The sequence below is a fragment of the Pocillopora verrucosa genome, chromosome 5 (assembly GCF_036669915.1).
Source record: "Pocillopora verrucosa isolate sample1 chromosome 5, ASM3666991v2, whole genome shotgun sequence".
NCBI classification, from domain to species: domain Eukaryota; kingdom Metazoa; phylum Cnidaria; class Anthozoa; order Scleractinia; family Pocilloporidae; genus Pocillopora; species Pocillopora verrucosa.
The window spans coordinates 22,979,346-23,001,421 of NC_089316.1; the positions used below are offsets into that span (position 1 = coordinate 22,979,346).

The 22,076-nt window shown below is 39.2% G+C and overlaps 3 protein-coding genes across 4 annotated transcripts in view; all 3 read left to right on the plus strand.

Annotated features, from left to right (window-relative positions):
* The window catches only part of LOC131786358 (adhesion G protein-coupled receptor L1-like), a 30,493-nt gene extending 28,811 nt beyond the window's left edge, over positions 1-1,682 (plus strand). Inside the window, exons 29-30 of one of the 2 annotated variants that reach the window (XM_066166724.1) lie at positions 30-125; positions 637-1,682. In XM_066166724.1, the coding sequence (XP_066022821.1) occupies positions 30-125; positions 637-645 (105 nt within the window). In that variant the 3' untranslated portion in view covers positions 646-1,682. Of the gene's footprint in view, positions 1-29 lie in introns of both variants that reach the window. The other variant, XM_066166723.1, reaches the window with a different exon arrangement.
* A 1,359-nt stretch (positions 1,683-3,041) lies between these two features.
* On the plus strand, positions 3,042-11,049 carry LOC136281110 (uncharacterized). Its single transcript, XM_066167315.1, has 7 exons — positions 3,042-3,209; positions 4,957-4,992; positions 5,531-5,902; positions 7,218-7,616; positions 8,893-9,070; positions 9,625-10,307; positions 11,042-11,049. Exons 1-7 carry the CDS (start codon positions 3,200-3,202, stop codon positions 11,047-11,049), a joined length of 1,686 nt encoding a protein of 561 aa, XP_066023412.1. The 5' UTR covers positions 3,042-3,199.
* On the plus strand, positions 10,828-17,885 carry LOC136280909 (adhesion G protein-coupled receptor L4-like). Its single transcript, XM_066166726.1, has 17 exons — positions 10,828-10,949; positions 11,042-11,101; positions 11,269-11,467; positions 12,150-12,257; positions 12,754-12,841; positions 13,083-13,173; positions 13,240-13,289; positions 13,502-13,628; positions 13,707-13,810; positions 14,267-14,369; positions 14,475-14,625; positions 14,741-14,822; positions 14,978-15,044; positions 15,724-15,812; positions 15,967-16,087; positions 16,352-16,393; positions 16,494-17,885. Exons 2-17 carry the CDS (start codon positions 11,072-11,074, stop codon positions 16,656-16,658), a joined length of 1,617 nt encoding a protein of 538 aa, XP_066022823.1. The 5' UTR covers positions 10,828-10,949; positions 11,042-11,071; the 3' UTR covers positions 16,659-17,885.
* Positions 17,886-22,076: the final 4,191 nt, after the last annotated feature.

The window sequence follows — 22,076 nt, forward strand, 5'->3', positions numbered from 1 at the left end:
CATATTTCGTGTTGCTCGTCTATCTGCAGATCAGAGAGCGATTCAAAAGAAAGATGAACATCGTTTTTCCATCTTCTATAAAGGACAACTCCTCAAGGAAGAGCCCACAGGTCAATCCAAATGAGGTTGGGAGTGTATGGGCAATTTAATTGCAGTCATGTGCTGAATTTGAATCGAAATTGTACTTAAGTTAAATAACTTGATTAAGCCAATCGGAAATAACAACCAAATACTTAGAACAATCACTTAGTTAACAACAGTAAGTCGCTTACGATCGGTCTGAGTTACGATCTGCAGGTAAAAAGAGGTCTGTGTCTGCATTATTGTTAAGCATTCAACTTGATGTCTTTGTAACCTATCATTTTTATGATAATAAGTTTATTTTCTAGGCGGTCGTATATTTGCAGGCAAGAATCATCGAAATAAACCAATCTATAAATTTAAATTCCTAATGGCTCTGTATGCTGATGACTGCTTTGTTTCACTTACTTAGTTTATAAACTTCTTATCAAACACTGTTATTACTTTTAACTATAGGCTATGGATAGTCACTGAAATTATCAGTTTCTAGAAATTTCTAGAATACGTAGTCATGTTGACATGCACACGAAGGAACTTTCTGCAAATTTTTATTAGGTTGCGTAGCTATGGTGTAACACCACCAAAATGGTTTTTGTAAGCTTCTGGAATTATCTGGAACACTTTGTACAAAAGGACTCAATCGTGCAGCAGTAGTAGTTGTTGTTGTCGGGAGTGACTGATTTTTCAGAGAGTTATAACGAAAGAGAGCTACTGTGGAAGATTGTTAATTTCGAAGAACTTGGGAGACAACTGTGAGATTGTGTCAGTGGTGAGCTAAGATGTAATTTGTAGTGGGCTTAAATAAGTTTATTTAGCATAAAAGTGTACTTCCTTTAAGAGTCGCTCCTTAGTAAGAATATTAAAGTTGTTTAATAGTGTTCTTTCTGTTGGTTAAATTGTACCGTAACAAAAAAATGCCCATAGTAGTAGCAGCTAAAGTTGACGTTCAAAGCCATATCATGGTTCAACCAGGAAAATGATACCGACATTACACTTTCAAATAAACAAATAACTTTTAACGACATCCCCCGTTTAACTCACCTAACCGATTTCCCAAGACACAGACTACACCTTTTCATTATTATTCTAATTATTCTAATCAAATCTATTTAATCTAATTTATCTAATTATTCATTTACCCTTGAAAATGTTTCGACAAGAAACCAAACATGCAGGAATTTAAAGAAGCTCATCCCTAATTCACAGATTTTCCCGCCAAGCCTTTTTTTCCTGATTTAACCAGCCAATTTAAACAGACACACTAAATCAAAGCCCAAAATCTTATCTTTTCTTTCTACCAACACTGTCTCTAAATTTACTTTGTAGTGTTCGTAGAAGGTAATTAAGGTGCCGTTTCGTAAAGTACTTAAGTAATTATAGGTAGGCAAGTGAGCTTAATTAGTGAATTGCGAGTTTTGTATTGTAATGTATTGTAAGTCATGTTCTGTTTAGTAACGTTATGTAAGTAACATGACGCTGTAAGTGACTGTTACTAAGTGACTGTTAGTATAAGTAAGAAATAAGTAAAAGTGACTTATCCAATAAATACAGTAATGTAATAAGTAGAGTGATGTTGAGTGATGTAAGTAGAGTAATGTAATGTAAGTTTAGTTTTGTACAAATGTTTCTTTAATAAATGTTTATTAAATTAAAAAAAAAATTAAAAAAATTAAGTTGACATTCAAAGTTGTTGGTTAATGAACAAATAGATGAATACGCAAATGGTTGAATAAATAAACAGCTAATTTAAAAGGACAGAAAAACCCGCATGATTGGATCGTTTTTGATCAGTTATATTTGCCAGTTTTATTCTTTTTTCTTTTTTTTCGCATCCCTAAGATAAGAAGTAGCATTTTGAATCGAAAATACATCGAATAATCTGGAATTCATTTGGGGCGATGCTAGCCGTAAATGGCATTAACCAAGAGATTATATTTTCTTGCGCAAACTTCATTACACAGCGATTAAAGAACTTTTACACAGAGTAGACAATTTAACGGGAAAAAGCTCAGCGATAGAAATGCGGAAAATTTCCAAGGGCCTGGCTTTTAAATATCACTACAACGGAGAGGCTAGCATTGAAGAGGAATTTCAACCAGCGAAAGAAGGAGCTGAACATGTAGATGTGTCTAACTCGGTTTACAACAGCCTAAACTACGTTACACCTCTTTATAAATCAGCATGGATGAAGAAGCGTACGATTTAGGCGGAAGAAGTGATATCTCACAAGCTTCGATTGGCTAACTTTATTGCAGCTAAGGCTACTTCATATTTTGACCCCGCCGCTCCTTCTAAAATGTTGGAATTCAAACATCTGGACACAAAAGTAATGGTCTGCATGACGCTTTTGCATGGGAGAGTTGTTTTGTAGGCTGAACGCTAAACTATGGCCGTTGGCCTCCGTTGGTTTTTTGATCAATTAACGATCAACTTTACGTAAACTCACATCGAGTTCACGGTCTAAGAAAATCGAGAACGAATCCTTTGACTCGGAGTTTGCCGTGCTGTAAAAATATTAATACATGTTATTAACACATGAGTGAATTAATCCACCAAAGTTGAAGGCCAGCGAAATAATTACCACCACCCACCAACTGAAACGGCAGCATAAACAATAATCATTTCCGTTTATGCATACGAACAGATGGCGTGCTAGCTTTAGCTGCCGTTTGATAAAACAGAAGTTGATTTAAGAAAACTTTCATTTAGCGGAGCTGATAAAGAAATAATCATTCTTAACATCAATTATTTTTGAGCTGCTTCTTTATAAAATTGGAATTATTAAGAGTACTTTAATTCCGTGAAGTTTTCCGATTATATTAAGAAAAACAATGCTTCACATCTGGTGCAAGCTGCCTTTTATCTATTGTTGCCTCTTTGACGGGAAAAAAAATGGAGACAAACGTCGGGAACAAGCTATCAGAGATCATAATTTGCATTAAACTCTGTCTCGTGCAAAAGGGTTTTATAAGATGCCGTATATCCGCAACTCTCAAGCTGGGAGAATCAAATATTAGTGTAACGATACCTTTTAACAGCAACCTTTGCATATCTTGGCCATGATGAAGTGGATGATGAATGGAACTGAATCCGGAAAAATTTTCAAAACTCTATTAACATGTTGTGTGGTGGGTAAGTACGACGCTAGTTATTCCTGTTTGTTGTGCGGTAGCTATAAAATTGCGCGATGAGTACAACTGAATCCCACAAAGAGAGCAAAACCTTTTTTAAAAGTTGTGCACTAGTATAGTAATCACCTAATTATATCTTGATTTTCCTTTTGCAAAACATTTATATCGATTTTTGAACGTCCTGTGAAGTTTGGCCGAAAGAAAATGTCAGTTGGCGGATATTGGCACTGTTGATTAAAACAAAACAAACCAGATTCTAAAGGTGTCCGCATTAAACTCTGAGTTCGTAATCGGAGAAGGATCTCTTACAAATTGGATTCCTGAAGCCTTTTAGATTTCATATAGTGCAAAGCAATTTAAGATCAAAAAGCACAGGCGAGACATTCATGCTGTGGTCATGTTGTTTGCGTCATAGTTGTCTGCACAACAGCTTTAGCAGCCATATTTAGGATAACAGGAACACGATAACTTAGTTGCTATCGTTTTATACCACTATGACACGATGTGAAAAGGAAAAAACGTGTCGACTTCGGATAGCTGCTGAACGTTGGACGTGCTTAGACAAGAGATCGAACTTAATCATCAGGGTCCACTTAAACTGGCGTTAGATGCAAAGTTTAACATTCGATCCGGTATTTGGAAAAAAATGTTTCAATTGGTGTACTTTTTCCTTTCTTATCGCAAATTAAAACACCATTAGTATACATGAATTTCGATAGCTGCTTTTCTGAATGAGCTGAGGGGTTAAAGTGACGTGCACTCAGAGTCAAATAATTCAAACAACCCTTGAAATTGATTATTTTTACGAATTAAAATTCAGCAATTGAACTCCTTACAGTCACATGGAGATTCTTTCTTAATTTAAGTATAGTTCAAATAATAAATAAATTATTAGTCATGTTTAATGGATCACCCCGAAATGATACGATGGTGTTCCTCATTCCAGGGTCATGTTCAATGAATTCCAGCCTAAAGCTTTTCTGAGAGCTTTCGGATGAGGCACTATTCAGATGCCCAAACTGTTAGAGCTTTCAAATTGTTGTTCAGTCATTAACACTCGGAGTAGATGATTGCCGAATGCTCGCCAAGTTGGACGTCATGGACAATTAAAACATACTTCTCTTTTAAATTATTCTCCTTTGTACCCGAAAGCAAACTTTATACTTATCTCATTGCTCTTCTTTTATAAAAAAAATCTATGGTGGAGGTTCCGCGGTCTGCTGATCCATAGTTTAGTAACTCCCAAGAATATGGAAAATTTTGGAGACCAACTCCTCAAGATTGAAATTGAGCAGAATTTTTATTTGAGCGGTCAGAATCGATACCTGATTAATTCGCTTAATAAAGCATCGTCCGTTTCGAATTGTTGCGAGCTAAATCGAGGCTTTTTTTTTTAATAGCGCACCTTTTGCATGTTATATAGTTTGGTTGCACTCCGAATAGCCCGTGTAAAAAAGTTTTTTGAAGGACATTCGCGAAGGTCTACCCTATACTTAAAAATGTTTTCTACATGTAAAAAGTTTTGTTCAGCTGGTTGATAAATTGTGGAGATACTGCATTTTTTAACATTTATCCGTCTGCACCCTTGGGAAGGTAATAAAAGTCATGGGTAGATGCCAAAGGGTATGTAACAAATAATCTGCATTAGTACTAGTCTAACTCGAGATCTAATAAACTCTTTCATTGTTTCAAATGTTATTCTTGAGATAGTAATCAATTCATTTGCTCGTTTTCTCTTCTGCAGTCATCTTTCATTTGTTGGTGGATTTGCCCGGAACAGGTGAGGCAGCTTAATCCCAATTTTATTATTTATGTATCTTAAAGTGAGCGGGAAAAAAATTGATAATATCTGACTGACTATCACAATAATTGGTCATAAACTTCCTACAGTCATCCTTCATTTGTTGATGGAGATGCCAGGAACGGGTCAGGCAGTGTAATTCCGATTTTAACATTTATGCACCTTAAAATGAACTGAAGATGAAAAAAAGATAATATCTGATTGATTATCATAATAATTAGCCATAGACTTACAGACTTCCTGTTGGGACTACATCAGATTGTGATTCAAAACGTAAGTTGAAAAGAAAAACAAAAAAGTCGTAGAATAACGGTGCTATTACCCTGATCTCCCTTATTTCCAGTTTTAAAACCATTTGCTTCAGTGATGTAGAGGGTTTTGATGCCCACTGTTTGTTATTAAAATTAATATTGTTAAAAAAAATACTTTCTCGTCTCCATCATTATCATTATCACAATTGTTATCATCAGTATACATTTTTTCGTTTATTTATTCATTCCTTTCTTTTTTCTCATAGAGTGCCAAGCAACCTGTTTCAAAAACTCCTCTTACGTATTTTCGAAAAGTGCAGCAAGATGGAATTTCAACTGGTATGTCTGCTGGTACCAGGGAGGTTACTTAGTCTCCATCGAAACTGAAGAAGAATGGAAGTTTATCAGTAATGAGATTAAAAAGCGTGGTACTGGGAATACTAGTGCATGGCATATTGGTTTAAGGAAGAGAGACGAGAATTGGACTTGGGAGAGTGGACAACATCTGAATATTTCGAAATGGCGATATTCTGAGCCAGAGAGTAACGACAATTGCGCGGAAATATCCGAGAATGGAAGCCTCTTTAATGGTATCTCTTGGAATAATGAAAGTGCCTGCATTTGCGAGATGCCCGTAGGTAAGATCACATTCCAACCATAAAGTATATTATGTGCTGAAATATTAGAGTCTTGCACTTGTGTCATGAAAATTTCTCTTGATTCTTAAAAGTAAAAATATTGTTCACAGAATATGCTCAGCTCACCTAACTTGTACGTGTAAGCGATAAATGAACTTTCATGCGCCTAATAGTGTTTGAACATAATACCCATAAAAATTTCCGGGACACATGCTTCAAGAAGCAATTTGATCACTCTAGAACTGTCCTTTTTTGCATCACCTGCAGCTGGAAAAAGAGCGACGGAAATTGTACATTTCTCAACTTTTGTCGAGCGTGCTACGGTTGAAATAATCCAGCAAACTGAATTTTTCTGTGACACAAATTAGAAGTGTTCACTGAGGTCAGTGAGTGTATGCATGCTGTTTTGAGCATAACACATCGAAGAATTTTTATTTTTTGTGTGTGCGTGCGTGGGTGTGTCTGTGTGTGTTTCTTTTAGGAGTCAGTGATAAATATGTTATTCACAGCCGAGAGGTCCGTATTGGGTAATACTGTGCCCAGGGTCTTGAGATCCGGCACTTAGGACAGAATGCACAGTTTTTCCCAATAAGGGACCGACCTAGGCTGGTGAATAACAGTTTTTTTTCCTCTTAAACTCAACGAAATGTTTTTAAAAACAACCCTAATGATTTAAGGTTATAATTAAGGCAAGATCCTCCATGAACTGAACAAATTTTGAGCGAGTGAATGGTAGTTGAAACAGACTAAGGTAATGCAAATTGAAGAGAGGCTTGACCGAAATATTTTTAGTGTAGGGAACAAGATGATTTAAAAGGCTTCCATAGAATTTTTGAAACAATTTATTTTAACAAGTATCTGTCACAATCTGACACCTGTCAATTAGAGATTGCGTAAGACAAAAGCGCATCCACGCCTTAAAACGACAACAACAACAACAACAACAACAACAGCAACGGCGCTCAGCTCAGCGAGGAACTAATTTATTATTCAAAAACTCAACTACCAAAATTACATGAATTCATAGATAATCTTAGCTGATGTGAAGTCAACCAATTCAGAAAAGCAGGTCAGAGATTGCAGACGCCGGAGCGAAGAAAGATGTATTGTATTAATTTACACTAAAAAAAAACAATGTTAGAAAAAAGGAATCAATTAAAGAATAAGTTACGTTTTTTATCTCATTCATTTTTCCCCTTTATTATTGTGATTGTGATTATAATCTTATTATGTTATCATGATTATTATAATTATCATTTTGTTTATCGTCATCGTGACAATTAGTATCTTTGTCTTCATTTTTATCATGTTGTAGAATGCCCAAATATAACTTTTAAAAACTCTCGGTACATAATTTCGGTGGATGGATGGTACTGGCACCTGAACAGAGATATCTGCCAGAGTCAAGGAGGGGACCTAATTTCCATTGAAACCGAAGAAGAATGGAATTTCATCAATAACGAGATTCAAAGGCGGAATACTTCCAGCTGTAAAAATAAATGGAGTATTGGTTTAATGAAAGAGGACGGTAATTGGACCTGGGTGAATGGGAAACCGCTGACTGTTTCCAAATGGGGACAAGGGGAGCCAAGTGGTGAACACGACGTTGGTTTCATGTACAAGCGGTTCAGTAATGACAAACTGGGCTTGTTTGGTAGTGTTAAAAGGGAAATTTGGATAAACCAGCATGCTTATATTTGTGAGATTTCCAATGGTGAGTTAACTTGTCGTTGTTGTTGTTTTTTTCTTAAATGTTCTTTTGAGTAGACTAAAAGGCTCTAGAAGCGCTTAAGCGTAACAAAAACATTCTTTCCTAACGTTTGTGATACTCACGACAGAATATATATATATATACTCTGAAAGTTAGGATCAAGTTTACACCTACCTTTGCTTAAATGAAAATATGTTTTAAACAATCTCAATGAACGTTTTAACGATATAGATGTCTAACTTTTAACCTTGTGAGCGGAGGAAAGTTACAGACGGTTCTGTATTATCACTATTACGAGTAACAGCAGTTACGAAACTGATAGTGAATTCTAATTGCAAAGAATCATCAGTCCAATTGCTTTGCTAGTTGATAACGCGTGATAATGTGAAGTGCGATATCTTTTGTGTGCTAATGACTCATGTCAGTTAAGATACATGCCGATTATCGTTTTATAAAACAAATACAGAAGACTTGCAGAATTATTTGTTCTTCGCAAAGGGGAATGACTTTTACGTTTATTGCATACTATTTTAATGTCCAATCGTTTGAACTGTAAAGTTGTAGGGGCTAATTTCAATGTAGCGCAAAATGTGCCGTGAACATAATAAACTGACTATCCTGCATCTAATTCGAATATTGCGAGCACTTCGATCGACCTAGCAACCACTATTCTGCACCGAGGTTAGTAAGGGTTGCCTCAGTTCTCATAATTATGTTACCACGGGGCGTAGATACATTCTTTTGTTTTAAAAATAGTCAAAACTGAGTTGGAATTTAATTGATATTCTGCTCACCAAAAAGATAAACATAGACATGCGAAGAATGCAAGAACTATTATTTTGGTTGGGAGGGTTGAGATTGGACACTTGGTGTTCCTAACGCTTTCAGTTTTATAACGGAAAAAAAGCATAACTTTTAAAATAGCGAAAATATCAAAATTACTTTACCCAAAAAGAAAGAAAAATAAAACCTAAATTATCTGAAATCACACTATTTATGGTCTATTGTCTTTATTGTCTAAGAACCCTCAAGAAAAAATAAAATGCATCGGTGCCACGCTTACCGTTGTCTCCTTCGCCGTTGTCAGTAGCATTCAGCTCCATGTGAATTTTTTGGTATTGAATAATGTGGTTCGAATAAGTGATAAAATGTAAGTTGTTTACAAGGAAATAACTCGTGATTGAGAAAAGTCTAATAAGGCATAATGGAATTTTATCGGTGGAATTACAATTCAAACAACAGAATACGGGACAAATTATTAAAATATTGTCTTTTTCAGCTACTAGTGAACACTCGCCATCGCCATCGCCACCGTCATCGCCATCGCCGTCGCCGTCGCCGTCGCCGTTTCTCTCGCCCTCGCCGTCGCCGTCGCCGTTTCTCTCGCCCTCGCCGTCGCCGTCGCCGTCTCTCTCGCCCTCGCCCTCGCCCTCGCCCTCGCCCTCGCCCTCGCCCTCGCCCTCGCCCTCGCCCTCGCCCTCGCCCTCGCCCTCGCCTTCGCCCTCGCCCTCGCCCTCGCCCTCGCCCTCGCCCTCGCCCTCGCCCTCGCCCTCGCCCTCGCCCTCGCCCTCGCCCTCGCCCTCGCCCTCGCCCTCGCCCTCGCCCTCGCCCTCGCCCTCGCCCTCGCCCTCGCCCTCGCCCTCGCCCTCGCCCTCGCCCTCGCCCTCGCCCTCGCCCTCGCCCTCGCCCTCGCCCTCGCCCTCGCCCTCGCCCTCGCCCTCGCCCTCGCCCTCGCCCTCGCCCTCGCCCTCGCCCTCGCCCTCGCCCTCGCCCTCGCCCTCGCCCTCGCCCTCGCCCTCGCCCTCGCCCTCGCCCTCGCCCTCGCCCTCGCCCTCGCCCTCGCCCTCGCCCTCGCCCTCGCCCTCGCCCTCGCCCTCGCCCTCGCCCTCGCCCTCGTCCTCGCTCTCGTCATTGCCATTGCATTCACCGTCGCCATTCACGTCCCCATCGCCATTGTCGTCTTTGCCGTCGCCGTCGCTGTCGCCGTCCTCTCTCTCGCCATTGCAAACAGCATCATTGTCATCGTTGTTAAGGGCACTGCCCTCGCCCTCGCCCTCGCCCTCGCCCTCGCCCTCGCCCTCGCCCTCGCCCTCGCCCTCGCCCTCGCCCTCGCCCTCGCCCTCGCCCACGCTCTCGCCCTCGCCCTCGCCAGCTCCATCACCATTGCCATCACTGTCGCCGTCGCCGTCGCCGTCGCCGTCGCCGTCGCCGTCGACATTGCCATTGACATTGACATTGACATTGCCATCGCCATTGCCCTCAGCCTTGTCCTCGCTCTCCTCATTGCCATTGCATTCACCGTCGCCATTCACGTCGCCATCGCCATTGTCGTCTTCGCCGTCGCCGTTGCCGTCCTCTCTCTCGCCATTGCAAACAGCATCATTGTCATCGTTGTTAAGGGCACTGCCCTCGCCCTCGCCCTCGCCCTCGCCCTCGCTTTCGCACTCGCCCTTGCCCTCGCCAGCTCCATCACCATTGCCATCGCTGTCGCCGTCGCTGTCGCCGTCGACATTGCCATCGACATTGACATTGCCATCGCCATTGCCCTCAGCCTTGTCCTCGCTCTCGTCATTGCCATTGCATTCACCGTCGCCATTCACGTCCCCATCGCCATTGTCGTCTTTGCCGTCGCCGTCGCTGTCGCCGTCCTCTCTCTCGCCATTGCAAACAGCATCATTGTCATCGTTGTTAAGGGCACTGCCCTCGCCCTCGCCCTCGCCCTCGCCCTCGCCCTCGCCCTCGCCCTCGCCCTCGCCCTCGCCCTCGCCCTCGCCCTCGCCCTCGCCCTCGCCCTCGCCCTCGCCCTCGCCCTCGCCCTCGCCCTCGCCCTCGCCCTCGCCCTCGCCCTCGCCCTCGCCCTCGCCCTCGCCCTCGCCCTCGCCCTCGCCCTCGCCCTCGCCCTCGCCCTCGCCCTCGCCCTCGCCCTCGCCCTCGCCCTCGCCCTCGCCCTCGCCCTCGCCCTCGCCCTCGCCCTCGCTCTCGCCCTCGCCCTCGCCCACGCTCTCGCCCTCGCCCTCGCCTTCGCCCTCGCTCTTGCCCTCGCTCTCGACCTCGTCCTCGCCCTCGCCCTCGTCCTCATCCTCGCCCTCGCCCACGCCCTCGCCCTCGCCAGCTCCATCACCATTGCCATCGCTGTCGCCGTCGCCGTCGCCGTCGCCGTCGCCGTCGCCGTCGCCATCACCATTGCCCTCAGCCTTGTCCTCGCTCTCGTCATTGCCATTGCATTCGCCGTCGCCATCCACGTCGCCATCGCCATTGTCGTCTTTGCCGTCGCCGTCGCTGTCCTCTCTCTCGCCATTGCAATCAGCATCATTGTCATCGTTGTTAAGGGCACTGGTATGTGTTCCAAATATGTCTCTGCATGTTTCTTTTCAGGATCTGCACGGTTTATAAATTTGATGGACACTTTTTTTATTTATTTATTCCAGGCAAATGAGTATGTTTTAGAATTTGACGAAATGATCAATACCAGAAGGAGTACCATAGAGGTATACAATTTTCATAATAAAAATTCAGGCTCCTAAAAGAGTTTTCTAGCAATTGAAACCCTAAACATCAGTTGAGGCCTCAGGCTAGGCTCTATCTGCATTCTTAGTACGAATTGTCTATACGAGACAGGCTAATTAAGATCTGGAAATATTTTATGTAATTGTAGGAGGCTGTAACTATGTTTGAAGATTTCATCATAAAAATTAAGATCGTCACAAAAGACAAGGCTGGCATGGAAGAGGTTAAAACGCTAAGAATATCCATCTTTAAAGTGGCAAAAGCCTTCGAGAAATTTGCCCTTAATTATGGCAAGCAACACCTGAGCGGAATGAGACCTTTGGAGAGGTTCGTTTTCTCAAAAATAGGTGAGGTTACGGCCTACAATTCTGTTTAGTTTTAAAGTGTATTCCTCTGTTACTTACTGACTTGTTGACCAACGGACTGAGTTGTGTTAGTTCCTAGACGATGTAAGAACTCACTGTAAACCTAACCTTTTAGAAATGTTGTTGTATGTCATCGACTCATTTGTTTTTTTAAATTTCTTTGACGCTTTAGTTTTTTGCAGTGGAGAGGGAAATTAGAGGTATTCTTGAACAATCAAGAAGAGAAGACCCTTCTTCTCGCTCTGTTTTTGCAATTTATCCTTAATAATAAAGTATATTTGTGAGCAGAAATTACTACTGGAATAATCAAATCTTGCAAATATTTCCCTTTACTTCATACTATGCACTGAGCTCAAAATTGGCATATCGTCTGCGATGTATATAAATCCCTGCTTTTTAAGTGCACTCGTAAAAACTCCCTAATGAACGCTAATTTTCTCTGCTGAAACGGGGAACGACATTTCAGAAATGATTTTTCACAATTTTAGTCCGTGTAGAACTACTCACATTTTTATTCAGTTTTCCTTTAAAAAAAGCGTTTGAAAATGGTTGTATTCGTTGGAGAGTCATGAAAGGATAAATACAATACAAACACGTCCATCCAATATGATTATAAACTATACCGCAAAACGTATGTTGTCTATAAGTATTGTTTTTCCGACAGTTTTGGTAATTCAAAAAGCCTATCACTTGAATGCGAGTGACTTCAGCTTTGAGGTACAACAATGGCGTACGAGAATCAATATTGCCTCTTCAAACTTTGAGGAAAATGGTTCGTATTAAATAAGGTGTTACCCATACAGCTTTTAGTTGCCTTAATTTCTTTAGTGGAATTTTCTATATCGAGATAAAACCTTAATAATGAGCTTCATTAGTTTACATAGTCTATTTTCTTTCATCATCCGCCTTCCTTCTGATATCACATCCTCAGAGCCTAAAGAAAATTTGAATATTGCGTGCTTTTTGCTGTTTGATTCCTTTTTTTGTTGTTTTTGGGGGGTTAAGGATCATTGGTAGTTGCGTTCGTGTACAAGGATCTGCATTAAATAAGGTGTTACCCATACAGCTTTTAGTTGCCTTAATTTCTTCAGTGGAATTTTCTATATCGAGATAAAACCTTAATAATGAGCTTCATTAGTTTACATAGTCTATTTTCTTTCATCATCCGCCTTCCTTCTGATGTCACATCCTCAGAGCCTAAAGAAAATTTGAATATTGCGTGCTTTTTGCTGTTTGATTCCTTTTTTTGTTGTTTTTGGGGGGTTAAGGATCATTGGTAGTTGCGTTCGTGTACAAGGATCTGCATGACCTACTTCTGACAGATCAAGCTATCAGGAGTGAAACAGACAACAAAAGGTGATGCTATTTTCCTATTATTGTATGTCGCTTTCCATGGAAATACGTAACACGGAAACACATAAGATCTACGTTCAACTAACCTGAACTTAGACACTTTCCAAAACCTTCACTGGGGTTGGAAGTTTCCCTGCCTGTCTCAGACCATTCCACCTTCATGAAAAATTCGCTTCAATATGTCAAAGGTACACGATGTTACTTCTTTGGTTCTGATTTATTTTTAAATAAATTTCCTTCATAGTTATATCAACTCCAAGATAATGGCCATAGCTATGGACCCCAAGCCAAACAAGTTGCGAGTAAATGTCATCCTAAAGTTCGAAAATCTGAAGGTAAAGTTAAAATAAGTTGTTATGCATTGTTTTGATTTATTTTGACATGATAAAATCTATTTTCAGGTTTCGACAGCAGAGAAGCGCTGTATGTTTTGGAGTGACTTTAACACAAGGTAAAAAACTGCAATATATTATTGTATAGTATTTATTCATTGTTCAGGTTAACAATTTCCTGGTAGCTAAGATGTTGTCTTTTTTCGTAAAGTCCGACTAAAATGTTCTCCCAACTAAGACACTACAACTATAACGTAAAATTACCGAACATCACCTCTTCCCCAAACAGTGTTTAATTTTGTGCGCTTTGTTAACTTTACTTTTTTTATAGGTCAGAAGGCTTTTCAGAGGAAGGATGCCATGTAGTTTCATTAAAAAGCAACTCAGAAGAAACAGTTTGCAGCTGCAATCATTTGACGCATTTTGCCGTCTTAATGAACTACGACGGTAACACAAAGGTAATCAAAAGCCAAAATAATTTAACTAACATTTAACTAACTCAATGTTCTTATTTAAATTTTTTCTTTTTGACACAGCTCGCCGAAGAGGACGAAACAGCTCTGAAAATTATCACCCACGTCGGACTAAGCCTTTCCATCGTCGGGATCCTTTTAACATTAATACTTTATTCTTGCCTCACGTAAGTAATGTATCTGAATATCAGTAAGGTGATTCTTGACTTCCCTCAACTATCCTAGAGAGAAAAGAGATCTCAATGCAAATCTCCATGCCAATAAAAACACGCATGTCGGGTAACTCAAAAATTCAAATTACATTCCATGCCCCATAAAGAACGCTTGAACAACTCATAGTTTCATTGTTTATGAATTGCTTAGGGTTTAGTCATTTCCCCTGTGATACTTTCTTTTTTTGTACTTTCTGGAGCTATTTACTGAGTTTTTTTCTTTCATTTGCTGTCAGAATTTTACTTGATTTCTTTGGCCATATTTTACTGTACATTATAATTAATTCAATTCTCTTCTTTCTTGTGCTTAGTGTCTTTAGTGTGTTGTTGTTATTGTTGTTGTTGCTTTTCTCTAATTCACTCTTTTTAATTTTTACTATTATTACTATTTTTTTTTTACTATTTCATCAGAGATGTTGGTCAACCTCTCTCTCAAATTCGAATGAGTGCTTCTATGTCCCTTGGAGCTGGACAGATCATCTTCCTCGCCGGAATAAACGCCACAGAAAACAAAGTTAGTGACCCTTTTTTCTATCCATGGAACGAATTTCCCCGTTGCACCGTAAATATCTTGTCGAAAGGAGCGTCATAAGTATACGAAAACTCTTTCTTTCCATAGGCTGCCTGTGTTACAATAGCAGCTCTGATGCAGTATTTCTTGATGGCCGCTTTCTGTTGGATTTTTATAGAGGGAATATTTCTCTACCTTTTCGTTGTGAAAGTTTACAACATCAACAGCAAGATGTACATGTATCACGTCATCTCATGGGGTAAGTGCATTATTTCACAACATACACTAGTGACTGTAACCATGCTTTCGGATCACCAAATATGATGTTGTCATCCAGCGAAGTTTTACGATTTCCTTCCTTTCTCTATGGGTAGGTCTTCCAGTGATCATGGTGGCCATGTCACTTGGCATCGCTGCTGGGAAAGAAGGGTTACAAAGCTACACGAGTGATAAATAGTAAGAAAAAAATTCAAGGGTTTCCTCTTACTCTTCTCCTTTTAATTTGTTGCATTTAATTGTTTGTTTTGTTTTTGCACATATTTTGAAATTGGCATCATTTCATTCGCTAAAAATTTGTGTTTCTTTCCTGTGTTTCACTTCTTCGAGTTTAGTTGCTGGCTTTCCTCGACTAACAACCTGATCTGGATATTCGTCGCCTTTGTAGCTTTCATTGAAATTGTGAGTTTATGATACGTGTTGGTGATTGTGATTGGTTTACCAGGACTACTTGCTGCTAAAGATTTTTTTCTCTGCTCTTTAAAAAACGATTTAAATATTTATGATATGACCCCACACAATGTTAGCCATTTTTCTTTTCCTATTTACTCACAACAAACTTTGGACGTAGCTGCTGTTTGCAAGGATGCTTGTCGATTTTAACCTATTGATGGCCTTTAACAGCGAGAAAAACCTGTTGAGACAGTGTATTTACAAGCATAGGATAGCTTCATAAATTATCCAACTTTTAGTACATAGTAAAAAAAATTCCTTCCCCCTGTTGATGGTTTCTCACTGTTTCACATTGATATATAAAGATTTTTTTCGCGCAAGAATAACTAAAAAAAATACATTGAACAGGAAGAGTAGAAGATAGTAAATTGATATAATTTAACGCTAGGATTCACTTGACATAGTTCATTCAGTTTAGACACTTTAGTTCGCTATTTCTTTAGCTCATTGTCAGATAATCGAAGCTCATAATCTAGGTACCCCGGTTGAGAGTTCTATTTCCTGTCAATGACTCTTTTATCCCAAGCTTGTTACCAAACTAGTAACGTCTCTGTCAAGGATCCTCTCCTGCTTTGGCTACTCTATAACCATATCTAGATAATCAATTTATTTCTATTGTATTCTTCAGCTCAACATCTTGATACTCATACGAGTCTTAAGGGAGATGACCAATTTGTTGCAGCCAACAGGGGAAGACAACCATCTTCAGCAAATAAGGTAGGATTTACAACATAAAACTAAAACAATATAGCCTCCTGTGAGGCTATATTCCTCAAAATTCCTCTTTCATTAATCAGTCAGGCCTTACTATATCTAACAATGAAAATCCATTGTCAACGAAAGTTATGGAATATTTTTTCTTAATTCCTAGAATTGGCATCAAAGCAAGCGTGGTGATGATTCCCTTGCTGGGTGTCACGTGGCTATTCGGTCTCCTCTCGCCTGTACATAAAGCTTTCGCTTACATCTTCACCATACTTAACTCTGCTCAGGTCAGTGTTCGATGATATCTCTCAAAATCGTTCAATATCTATTATGTTACTTTCTAACCAAGTGAGACACCGTTACAATGGTCATATGATATTTTTTGGAATTTTGAAAACAAAAAGCTGTTAACTATGCAAGAGGAGACAGACTTCTTTTTCCATTATAAGATATGCAATTTTCCTTCCTTCTTGGAAATCTTAATAGATATCTGACTAATTTATTTGCATATTGTAAAAATTAATGATCTTGAAATCATATTTATGCTTCAGGGTTTCCTGATTTTCGCTCTACACTGTATGCGAAACACTCAGGTAAGAAAAACATCAAACTGATTATTAACTTTTAGTATTTCGATAGATATCCGAGTACTAGTACTAAGAACCGTATTTCATATTGCTTGTCTATCTGCAGATCAAAGAGCGATTCAAAAGAAAAATGAATATCGTTTTTCCATCTTCTATAAAGAACAACTGTTCAAGGAAGAGCTCACGGGTCAATCCAAGTGAGGTTGGGGATATATGGGCAGTCGAATTGCAGTCTTTTGCTAAATTTGAATCGAAATCGCACTTAACTTAAATAAGTGGATGTAGCCAACCGGAAAAGGCAGTCAATTTCTTGGTACAAACACTTAGTTAACAGTGATTAGTCGGTTGCGATCGGTCTGAGTTACGATCTGCAGCTAAAAGAGGTCATTCTGTTCATCTTTGTTTAAGCACCCAACTAGTTGTAAACGTAACCTAACTTCTTCATGATTATAAGGTTATTCTCTCGGCAATCGGATAGATGCGGGCAAGATTCGACGACATAAACCAATCTATCAATTTAAATTTCTAATGGCTCAGTATGCTGACGACTGTCCTTCGAATAAGGTTACAGTCTGTTACAGACAAGGCGGGAGTTTATGCCAGGAAATCATGGCTCGTTTTTCTTTAAAAAAAAAGCTGTGTGTATTTATTTTTTGATTCTTGCACGCTAACTCTCTGCGCTTGCTGCATGATTATTTCATATTCGGCGTTTTACTTATTGAGTTAAAAAAATTTTCACCAAACATTATTATTACTATTAACAATAAGCTATGGATAATAACTGAAATTATAAGTTTCTATAAATTTCGAGAATGGCCATGTATTCCAAGGAACTTTCTAGAGCATTTTACAAGGTTTCGTAGTTATGATGTAACACTACCAATATAGTTATGTTGTAAGCTTCCAGAATTTTCTGGAATACTTTGTACATAAGGACTGAGTCATGTAGCAGTAGTACTTATTGTTGTCGGGAGTGACTGATTTTTCAGAACGCTGTAACGAAAGAGAGCTACTGTGGAAGATTGTTAATTTAGGTGAACTTTGGAGACAAATGTGAGATTGTGTCAATACTGAGCTAAGATGTAGTTTGTAGTGGGCTTCTTTAAGTTTATTTAAGGATAATTACTCTACTTCATTTAAGAGTCGCTCATTGATAGGAATATTACAAGTTGTTTAATAAAGTAGTTAGGTTTGTTGATAAATAATGCTCTTTCTGTCGGTTAAATTGTACTGTAACAAATAATACTAATAGTATTAGTGGCTGACATTCAAATTTGTTGCTTAATGAATAAGTAGATGAATACGTAAATGTTTCAATAAATAAACAAACAACTAATTTAGAAAGAACAGAAAAAACCCCTATGGCTGGATCTTTTGTGGATCAGTTACATTTAACCATTTTGTTTTCACATTCCTAAAATAAGGAGTATCGTTGTGAATCAAAAATACAACGATTAATTTGGAATTAAATTGGGGCAATGTTAGGCGGAAATGGCATAAACCATAATTCTGGACTATACAAGAAAATTTCTCTCGACACCGCTCAAATGCGATAGGTCAAAACGCTTCAAGCTTCGATTGACTAAATAGATCGCAGCTAACTCGGGAATATTCGAGAATAGACAATCAATTATTCCATGAGCGTGGAGAGATACTGGGAGAGTAGAATGTCTCGCCCACAGAGCACATCATTATGACCCAAGAACGTCTCGCACAAAGAGCTTTTGACCTCACCGCTCCTTCTAAAATGTTGTAATTCGAACATTTTGACACAAAAGTGATGGTTTGCATGATAATAATGCGTGTTGATTGACACATGAGCGAGTTAGTCCATCAAAGTTAAAGGCGTACGAATTAAATAGACCCACCAACTGAAACGTATGGCATGTCATAGGCGAGATGAATAAATAATCATCATTTCCATTATTTTATGCATACGAACAGATGGCGTAATAGCTTTAGCTACCAGTTGATAAAAAGAAGTTTATTCGAGAAAACTTTCATTTAGCAGAGCTCAAACAGAAACAATCATTTTAAAGTCAATTATTTTTGAGCTGCTTCTTTACAAAACCTCAACTACAAAAAGTGTCCTAATGCCGTGAGGTTTTTCGATTGTATTAAGAAAACAATGCTCCACATCTGGTACAAGTTGCTTTTTGTCTATTGGTCCGTCTTTGACAGAAAAATAAAAATGGAGACTAACGCCATGAATATGCAATCACAGATCATGATTTGCATCAAATTCAAACTCGTACCAAAGCGTTTTATGAGGACGTCGCAAACTCAAAACTCTCAAGCGGCGTGAATCAAATTTAAGTGCAGCGATAGATCCTAAGAGCAACCTTTGCTTATCTTGGGCATGATGAAGTAGATGATAAATGGAGCTGAATTCGGCAAAATTTTCAAAACCCTTTTAATATGTTCTGTGCTGGGTAAGTACGACACTAGTTATTCCCCTTTGTTCTGCTGTAGCTACGAAACTGTCGAAACTGACTTTCCAATTTATGAAATACATGACAGGACGGATAATGCATGCACTGTAAGTACCTCCCGTTGTCCCATACAAAGCCTTAGAAAAGTTTTCTAAGGCTTTGTATGGGACAACGGGAGGTACTTACAGTCCACACGTTTTTCCGTCCTGTCATGTTATTTCCATTTTAAACCTACGGAACTCTGATAACAAAAGATACCAAACTCTACACATGTCCTTTCTAAACTATTTGTTAATCATTAAAGCAAAAGTTTGGGATCTTTGTATTATCATTATTATCATTATTATTAGTTTCTCGATATTAATCGCCTTCCGCATAATGCCAAATGATTGAATTGTGTGATGAGTACAACTAAATCCGGCAAAGTGTGCGAAACCTTTTTTAATAAGTTGTGCGCTAGGTAAGTACCACCTTAATTATATCTTGACTTTCCATTTGTGAAATTCAGCCAAACGAAACAGAGAGGTGGCGGTTATTTGGCACTGTTAATTAAAACAAAACAAAACAAAACAGACTCTAAAGATGTCTGCATTAAACTCTTAATTCTTAATCAGAGTAGGATCTCTTATAAACTGGATTCCTAAAGCCTATCAGATTCCATATAGTGCAAAGTAATCAAAGATCAAATAGCACAGGCGAGACATCCATGCGGTGGTCATGTTATTTGCGTCATGGTTGTCTGCACAACAGCTTTGGCAGCCATATTTAGGATGACAGGAACACAATAGCTTAGTTGCTATCGTTTTATGCCACCACTACGACAAGATGTCAAAAGGGGGATACGTCTCCTCTTCAGATAGGTGCTGAACGTTCGACGTGCTTAGACGAAAGATCGGATTAATTATCAGGGTCCACTTAAAATGGCCCGTTTAAAAATTCTGCCCGAAGGACGTTCGCGAGGGTCCACTTTATCCTTAAAAATGTTTCCCTCGTGTAACAAGTTTTGTTCAGCTGGTTGGTAAATTGCACAGATGCTGTACTTTATTTAAATTTCTCCGTCTGCTCCCTGAGGAAGGAAATAAAAATCATGGGTAGATGTTACAGGGCATATAGCAATTAAATGCATTAGTACTAGTCTAACTCGAAATCTAATAAACTTTTTCATCGTTTCAAATGTTGTTCTTGAGATAACAATCAATTTATTTGCTCATTTCCTCTTCTACATTCATCCTTCCTTTGTTGATGGATTTGCAAGGAACAGGTAGGGCAGTTTAATTCCAATTATAACATTCATGTACCTTAAAATGAACGGAAAAAAAGACAATATCTGACTGATTTCGCTAATAACCAGTCACAGACTTCGTGATCTAAAACGTGAGTTGGAAAGCAAAACAAAAAAGTCAAAGGATAACGGTGCCATTATTATGATTTCCCTGATTTCCACTTTTAAAACCTTGCCTACTTCTAATTTTTGCTTCAGTGACGTAAAGGGTTTTGTTGCTTATCGTTTGTTATTAAAATTAAATGTAAAAAATACTTTCTCGAATCGATCATCAGCATTATTACATGACTGTAAATATATGAAAATCATATATGTGCACTGCGGTTGAAGAAAAGAATATTGAAGCGATCCTCGCAGTTATGAACACTACTTGAGTAGTAGTGAATATAAGGCCTGAAAAATAAAACTAGCTCCCGGTTGGCTTGTTAGCTCAGTTGGCATAGGTTGCACTGGTATCGGAGAGGTTATGGGTTTAAATTCCACATGTAACCGTTCATAAGTGCGAGGATTGCTTCTACATTCGTATCAGCATGATTGTTATCATTAGTATACATTTTTTCATTTATGTATTTATTCCTTTATTTTCTTCCCATAGAGTGCCAAGTAACCTGTTTCAAAAACTCCTCTTACATCTTGTCGAAAAGGGGAAGAGTTTGAGATATAAACAAGCATATCTGCTCCAGTCAGGGAGGTGACTTAGTATGCCAGCGCGGGTCCGAAATCCAAAACATCCATTTGACTTGAACAGATTATCATAGCTTTAATCACAAATTCACACGCGTAATACATCTCCAAATCGCTAAAGAAGTGAATCTGTCAAACTAGATATACAGATGTACAGTTGGTATACAGAAAAACTGGAAAACGGCAAGCAGAAAGGTAAAAACTTACGCCTTTCCGGGCTCTAGAATCGGACCGCGTGGTCAATAACATAACAAAACTAGCGCGCATGAGCAGAAATCCGCGATGCATACATGACTTAAAAAAGGGCGGAACACGGGTGCCGCTACACTTAGTCTCCATCGAAACTGAAGAAGAATGGCAGTTTATCAACCGTGAGATTCAAAAACGTGGTACTTGGACTACTGGTGCGTGGCACATTGGTTTGAGAAGAAAGGTGAGGTTTGGACCTGGCTGAGTGGAGAACGACTGAATATTTCGAAATGGCAAGTTTCTGAGCCAGATGATAATGACAGAAAGGCGGAAATATCCAAGAATGGAGGCCTCTTTAATGGTATCTCTACGCTTAGTAGAAATGCCTTCATTTGCGAGACGCCCGGAGGTAAGATCACATTCCAACCATAAAGTATATATGAGGTGAAACATTAGAGTCTTGCACTTGTGTCATGAATATTACTCTTGCTTCTTAGAAGTAAAAATATTGTTCACAGAATAGACTCAGCTCACCTAACTGGTACATCTGAGCGATGAATGAACTTTTAAGCGTGTATTAGTAGTTGAACATAACGACACGTGTTCCAAAAAAATTGATCACTCTAGAATTATGTTTTCGCATCGTCTGCAGCTGGAAAAACAGCGATCGAAATTGTTCGTTTCACCACTTTTGTCGAGCGCGCTACGATTGGGATAATCAAACCAACAAGGCATGTTCACTGAGGTCAGTGAGTGTATGCATGTTGTTTGGAACATTAAGCACCGAAGTATTTTTTTTATCATCTGTGTTTGTTTGGATGTGCGTTTGTGTGTTTCTTGTATGAGGAGGGGGAGGGGGAGGGGGAGGTGTCAGTTAAACGAGGAACTAATTTATTACTCTGAAATTCAACTACCAAAATTACATGAATTTACGGATAATCTTAGCCGATATGAAGTTAACCAATTCAAAAAAGTAGGTCAGAGATTGCGGACGCCGTAGTGAAGAAAGATCTATGGTATCAATTGACACCGATCAAACATAAACTGCAGATGTTATAAAAATGGGAATCAAAAAGAGAATAAGTTTAATATTATTTTGAGT